An 8,042-nucleotide genomic window follows, 5' to 3' on the forward strand; every position below is an offset into this window, starting at 1 on the left:
TAATTGTCAAACTCCAAAATTCTAATTCCAACATTCTTCTTCGCACGCTGTCAGGGGTACCGCAATAGATGAGAATCCTTGAATGAACTTCCGATAGTAGTCAGTTAGATCTAAGAAACTACGGATCTCGGTTACGCTATTTGGTACTTGCCATTATTTAATTGCCTCGACTTTTCTTGGATCAACCTCAACTCCATCTCTAGAAATAATGTGGCCTAAGAACATCACTCTCTCGAGCCAAAACTCGAACTTGCTGAACTTAGCGAATAACTTTCTATCTTGCAATATTTATAGTGTCGTTCTTAAGTGCTGTTTATGCTCCTCTCGGCTCTTTGAGTAAATCAGAATGTCATCAATGAAGACTATGATGAATTGATCCAGATATGGTTGAAATAAGCGATTCATGAGATCCATGAAGATCGCTGGTAGATTTGTCAACCCAAATGACATGACCATAAACTCATAGTGCCCATATCGAGTCCTAAAAATCGTCTTATGAATATCAGACTCTTTAACTTTCAACTGATGGTATCACAAGCGAAAATCTATCTTCGAGAAAATCGATGCTCCTTGCAACTGATCAAATAAGTCTTTGTTTCTAGGTAAGGGATACTTATTCTTGATGGTGACTCTACTCAGCTTTTGATAGTCGATACAAAGTCGCATACTACCATCTTTTTTCTTCACAAATAGTTCCGGTGCGCCTCATGGAGAACAAATAGGGTGAATAAAAACCCTTGTCCAACAATTCTTGAATTTGGTCTTTTAGCTCTTTCGTCTCGACGGGTGCTAGACGATAGAGTGGCTTAGAAATCGGCACAGTGCCCGACATCAACTCAAAAGAAAACTCTACCTCTCGGTCCGATGAACTGCCAGAAAACTCCTCAGGAAAAACGCTACGATAGTCTCTGACGACCTCAACATCCTCTAGCTTCTGATTGTCGGGAATTAGTGATGACATAACACAAGCTAGAAAATCTTGGCAGCCTCGCTTCATAAGTTTCTTCGCACACATGCATGAGATAATGTGTGGCATTTGCTTGTTCCTCGCAGCCTCAAAGACAAAATATCTTCCCCTGGGCGGTCGAATAGACACTGACCTCTGCCGAAAATCTATCGAATCTCCATTAAATGATAGTCAATCCATTCCCAGAATGATGTCGAATTCATGCATTGGGATTACGATGAAATCTGTCCGAACCACATCTTTTTGCAAACGAAGCTCCAGATTATTCACAATGCTCGAAGTGATCATTTGATCATCGGAAGGAATAGAAACTTTGAAACTCAATCCCATATCCTCGAGTATTATATTTAGTCGCTTGACAAATGTCTCGAATATGAATGATTGTGTAGCTCCCGAATCCAACAATGCATAGATAGTTACACCTAGAATGAATATCTTTCCTTGACGAATATACCGACAAATCTATTCATGTTGAAATTTTAGGAATTTCTATCATTATTTTCCTCATAATTCCCGAAAATTATATGCTTGAATCCTAATATTTCTCAAAAAATTTACATTTTGACCCCTTTAATTTTAAAAAATAGTATTTTCATCCCCAAAAATTTCGCTATTCTTCATTTAGTCCCTATAATTTTGAAAATTAGCATCCTAACCCCATAAATCTCTAATTCCATCAATTTGGACCCTAGACTTTCAAAAATAATTTTTTTAACCCTTAGGAATCCAGAATTCGCGAAAAAAGCCCCTATTTACCTAGGATTTGCAATTTAGTCCCTGAATTTTTGAAAATTCCACATTTAACTCTAGGATTTTTGGTTATCTTAATTTCAGTCCCTGGAATCTTCAAAAATTTCTGATTGGTCCTTAAAATCTCAGCCAAGTGCAATTTAGCCTCTTAAGTTTTAGAAATTTGCAATTCGACCCGTAGGTTTTCGAAAAATCCAAACATGGCCCAGATCCTCAATTTTTCTCAATTTCAAGCCTTAAAATCTTATTTGGATTTAATTCATTCCTTTGCATTATTGAGGCTTATATTTTATGCTCAATTTCTATCATTTTCAATGTCATCCCTTAAATCCAATTATAGTGGAGCATTCAACCTAATTTCTTCTATGTTCTTCATTATCCCAATCTATCCTCATAACCAATTTAACATTTGATGCAATAAAATCAATATAAATACGTTAAATAACTAGGTTACCAGTTATTAGAGTCGTGTCTGGCTCGTCCTCAACTTCTTCAGCATGCATCACATAAGCTCTGCCCACAGTCGATCCTTTCTTCTTCAGGCAATCAGCAGCTTTATGTCCATCTTCTAGGTCCTCTCTTTTGGTGCTCCAATCTGTGGTGGCTTCTGTTGCCCCGGCTTCTTCCATTGTTCTCAGGGTTTTTGTTGCACTTGAGCTTTCGAAGGTCCCGTAAATTTCCTCTTGACTGGCTGAGAGCTCTGCTGGTGCTGCTGCCTCTTGCGATGCAACTCAAAATCAATATATTTTAGGGCTTGCTCAGCTTGGAATGCACAAGTAGTGACAGCTGCATAATCCACCGGTTGCATCATCATCACATCCCGGCGTATGGTATGTCGAAGGCCATCCATGAAGTGTCATAATTTCTCAGCAGCATCCCTAGCGATAAGGGGTACAAAGTGACAACCCCTATCAAACCTCCTAATAAACTCAGCCACAGTCGTGTCTCCCTGATGAAGAGTCATAAATTCCCTCTTCAAGCGTCTTCGGACGTCCGAAGTAAAATACTTCTTGTAGAAAATATTTTTGAATTGAACCCAAGTGAGGGTGGCTAGATCAACTCCATGTCAGCATCAACTCCATGGTCAGCTCCTTCCCACCAAAGAGAAGCGTTGTCTCGCATCATATATGTAGCACACCTAACTCGGTCAGCATTTCCCATATTCAGATAACGAAAATGAACCTCAAGAGATCAAATCCAACCCTCAGCAGCAAATGGGTCGATGGTGCCATAAAATTCATTTGGGCTCAGCCTTCAGAACTGATCATACATGTCGTGCTATGGCCTCGGAGCATGCTGAGCCTGCTGCTTAAAGAAAAGTGTCATGCCCTCTAGAACACGTGTTGCAACATCCCCATTAGAAGGTCTCTAGAACACGTGTTGCAACATCCCCATTAGAAGGTGGGGGTGCATTCCCTTGACGATCTCCATTAGTCTCAACTTGCCTATCGGTACTACGTGCGTGTCTAGGAGGCATTATATCTAAATATTTTCCAAATTCTAAATGTAACCAACATATATTTAAATCTAAGTTTCTAATCATCCAGCATATACTATTCTTTTTTTGAGCAACTTTAAGCATATATATCATTTAACTTCAAAAAGCTTTTAAACGTGTAGCTTGAATGTATAAACCATATAAACATGCGGGTGATAATATTAAAAACATTTAAACTTACAGACTTGAGGCTTGACGACTGAGCTTTCCAGAACTGGCAGTGGCACAACCCTTTGCAAGAACGTTGCTCAGATACCAACTGAAACGTCCACTACTCGTTTTTCTTTAAAATGTACTAGAAATATTTTTTCTTCCTACTACTTTCGGCCGAAATATACATAAATATATTTTAAATTACTTTTGCCCAATTTTAAATAAACCAATTAACTATTATTTGAAAATCCAAAAGAATGTATTTACAACATAAAATCGTAAACGTCAACCAACCCTAAGATAACATTATTTTCAAAATAAACCTAACTCTAACATCCTCTCAAAAACCTCTCAAAAGCATATAAGTAAATCATAAACATAACTTTATTTGCAGAAAACTAGCGACGATCATCGGATTGTCTGCACCTTCAGTCTATCTTGTTCAACCATCAAGACCTCCATCAATATCAAGCTCACCTACATCGATCACATCTAGTGAATCTATTGACTCGGCAAACCTTAATCATAATAGCAAGTAATACATATATATTCACAAGTAACAATGAAAATATTTTTAAGAAAATAGCTTTTCATGAACATAAACTTTAAACATTTTCGTTTCAACATATCATATCATATTTTCTTTCATTGTATAAGTATACGTTTCCCTTGTTATTGAATTCAGATTCTCAATTATGACTTTCGTATTAGTTGTAGGTCGATAGATCCATCTACGTATTACCACGATACTGGGACTACGGGGACTTCAGTGACACTCTCACCCGTCAACTGAGCATTGACCTTACATATCATCGTATTAGTCACAATCCATTAACCTCCTTGAACTTTTCATATTTCCATCACTTATAAAAATTCATGCACATATAAATAATTTTTCTTTTAAACCAAACATGCAACATGTCTTTTAGCATTAACGTTTTATCATAAAATTCCATAGACATTTAAAATAAAAATTTTAACATTTATTACAGCATTCAGGAGAGTGCCATGACGTCTAACATTTTTCAGGTGTAAAATGACCGTTTTACCTCTGAAACCCTAACTTTCCCAATTTATATTTAGACCTTAAAACGACGACCCAAATCATTCCAAACTTAACATAACACCATAAAATATACCCATAAATATTTTTTAGAAGTAAACTTAGGCTTCTCGACTAATTTCGCAATTCGTAATTAAACTTAGACGTACATCTCGATTTTGACTCGTATGGACTCGAAACTTAATCAAACTTTACCAAACTTGAACCAAAGATTAATAACACCTAACCATACCATATAAAACCCAAACCATTCCCATTAAACCCTTTGAACAACCTAGAATAGCTGCTGGAAATTCTGTTCTAACATGACAAAATCCTAGCCTTCCTAACCATACACCCCTTCGGCTCTAGCCATTAACCAGGCCAACCAGACCCTAGTTGACCCTCCTAAGACCATGACCAAACCCTAGAGACCCTTCCGGACCAAGCTCAAAAAGCCACCAACCCGTGACCCTTAAGCCCTATGCGACCCAAGCCTCTCGTCTCCGCCCTAGGCTTCTCTCCATCCTCCCCTTGAGCCATCTAGGGCCATGACTCGACCTTTTTAGGACCCATGATCATGTCCCTACATCCTTGCATGGCCTAAATCTCCCTATACCCCAAAACCAAAACCCAGTTACATGAAAACCCAAATTTCGTTCAACATGCTTCTCCATCTTGTCCAGCCCTTTCACATGCATATACGGACCCTTAAACATATTATAATTCATCTCTCCCCATAACCCTACCATGGCAGCACCTTTGTGCATCATATCCAAGAGTTTTACAATATTGAAACACTAGTTTTATGCATGTATATCCATAAAAACGAAAATATAAATAGTGCATCGTATTTTTCATGGAAGGATAATCAAATATACATAATATAGTGTGAAATATGTTTGAAGGAAGATTAAGACATGCCTTTGTGTATATTACGCTCGAAATACGACTTGAGATGCGAGGGACGTTGACGAGGGGAAGACCTTGCTGAAATTTTCTTCAATATTAACGTGTAGTAGCCTTCGGATTTATGTGTGTGGCCATGTGGGGTGAGGGGAGGAGAGTCCTAGTTTTATTAGGTGTTGTGTGCATGAGTTTGAAGGCGAAAAATGACTTGGAAGCCTTGATTATTTGATATAAAATACATGGTGCAAGTTTAGGCTCATTAACATACTATAATCGACCCATTAAGCCCATTAGTTAATATTTAAGATATTTGTTTAGGAAAGTTTGTGAAAATAATAGCCGAGTTATCAAAAAGTCCCCATTTTCATTGAAAATTGATAACTGGTTTAAAATATGACTCGGCGTATAAAAACACCTCAAAACACCACATTTTTGAAAATTCCATTTAAAATACACCACACATTAAACAATTAAAAATAATTATTTAATAAAAATATTTTCTTTCATAAGGTCCTCAATCTCCGTTCCTCGATCGCGTCTCGAAATAACCTTTAAAACACAGTTTTATGAATACCAACAGAAAACCCTATTTTAAACATGTAATAATGCTCATAATAATTAATTCATGTCATTAAAATCATTTAATTAGTTATTTTCTATTTTTCCTAGATTTACATGCAATTGGATTACGTTATCGTATTTTGGACTTTACATCAAGAATCATCAAATTTGTTTGTTGCAGTCTGAATCCGTTCCTCGAAATTTGTGACTTATACTTTCTGACAGCTACTCTGGAACGTATTGACTTTAAGTTCTGCTGCAACATTCATTATTGTACTTTGATCGTCTCTCCCTTTGTGAGAATAAAAAATATTTAAAACATTTAAGCGAATAAAAAGAAATTTTCAGTTCGAGGGATAAAATAATTTAAAAAACCTCCCCCTTGAGAACTGAATTAAAAACTCCCCCTTAAAATACAATCATTTACACGATTAAAGAAGTTTTTAGCATCTTTTAACATTCAAGCTGTTTAGGCAACAAATATGAAGAAAGCAGGTCAGTTACATAGAAATTAACTGGATAAACATGATGTTTATTTAATCAAATACGCGTCCCTTGTATCATACATTTAGGCACAATAACATGTTTAAGGGAATTTCTACTACAATAAAAAATTTTAAACAACATCATATATCAGTCAATTTATACATTATAGAACTAGATATACCAACAATTGATCGTCTTGAACACTTGGAATGCTGCATCGATCTTGAGATTCTTTGTCAGAAGAACATTTAATTTCCATGGACTTGATCTCTGTGCTGGCTAATTGGTCTAGTTGTGCAAACTGGACTCAAATGATGTTGAAACGCATTGATCATCTACTTTGATTTGATATGAAAATGAAGCGGCAGTACACTGATGATGATTAAGCTCCTAATTATCCAACATTTGAGCTGGTAATGTGGGTTTCGTCTTTTGATCAGTTGAACTAGTAGACTGGCAATTGAAATCTGACCCGCTAAATAGTTTAGCTATTCTGCTGTCAGTTTGGACTCAAAACCCTGCAAGATGCTAAAACAATAAGAAATTACGGAGTCGAGAGAATTTGATACAATGTTAGTTGCAGATCCAAAAATCTTCTCTCTTCCCTCGGCAAACACATATAAAATTTTTAAAATGATTTTGAATGCCATTTTAAATATCATTTTGAAATATATTTTAAAATATCAGTTTTCAAATGTTTTCTTAGAACAATTAGCTCTGATGTCAATTGATACAATCGGTTTTGACACCAGCAAGGGTGTTTCAAAAACAATACACTCAATGAGCTGCAATAGCTCTTGTTCTAAGAATGTAAACACCGATGAATTAAATCGAGTTTGATGTTAAACCAAGCGGAAAATACTCAAAATAATCTTTCATTAGGAAAACTGAACAGTTTAAAAAATTTAACTTGTGTGAACTGAATAATTGAAATAAAGAGCGTTCAGTTCAGGCTTGTATCAGTTCAGTTATGGGAAGAACTGAACTGATCAAACTCAGTTTTTAAACAATAGTTAAACAGTTAGGAACACAATATATGTTTATTGATGTTCGGAGACTTCAAATGCTCCTACGTCATCCTTTCTACCTTCCAGGTAGGATACACTAACAGATTGAAGGCCGCATCTCTCAGTCAGCACATTGTTTAACGTATCACATGCAAAGACTACATACACAAGTTTAACATCTTTGTTCAAGACTTACATACACAAGTTTAATGTCTTTGTTCAAGACTCACCCAACTATTCAATAAGCTCAATTCTCTTGTGTATATGTGAGTGATTGTGTGTGCGTGTGTGGGAACTGATCTAAGAATACGACACAAAAGTGTTCTCACACACTGAGGGAATTGTGCTTCTAATCTAAGCTGATAACACTATGAAGTGTTCCCTCAAAATAGGCTGGTTGCTTCTTGTAAGCTGATACGAGTTGAGAGTTCCCTATCTTCTTCCACACACTTGCTTGTCTATGGTCTTGACCTTGTATATATATGGGTAATGTAACCGTACATCAAGAAACATCAAATATGTTCGTTGCAGTTTGAATACGTTCCACGAAATTTGTGACTTGTACTTTCTGACAGCTACTCTGGAACATATTGGCTTTAAGTTCTGCCGCAACATTCATTATTGTACTTTCATCGTACGATTGGTTGAAACTTTGTGCACAGATGGATT

At 36.4% G+C, this 8,042-nt stretch overlaps 1 protein-coding gene across 1 annotated transcript; it reads right to left on the minus strand.

Annotated features, from left to right (window-relative positions):
- Nucleotides 1-667: 667 nt before the first annotated feature.
- On the minus strand, nt 668-2,346 carry LOC142523915 (uncharacterized). Its single transcript, XM_075627648.1, has 3 exons — nt 2,172-2,346; nt 1,202-1,389; nt 668-1,102 (listed from the first exon to the last, which is right to left on the minus strand). Exons 1-3 carry the CDS (start codon nt 2,344-2,346, stop codon nt 668-670), a joined length of 798 nt encoding a protein of 265 aa, XP_075483763.1.
- Between the last annotated feature and the right edge of the window lie 5,696 nt (nt 2,347-8,042).

This window comes from Primulina tabacum, chromosome 14 (genome assembly GCF_025594145.1).
Source record: "Primulina tabacum isolate GXHZ01 chromosome 14, ASM2559414v2, whole genome shotgun sequence".
NCBI lineage: Eukaryota > Viridiplantae > Streptophyta > Magnoliopsida > Lamiales > Gesneriaceae > Primulina > Primulina tabacum.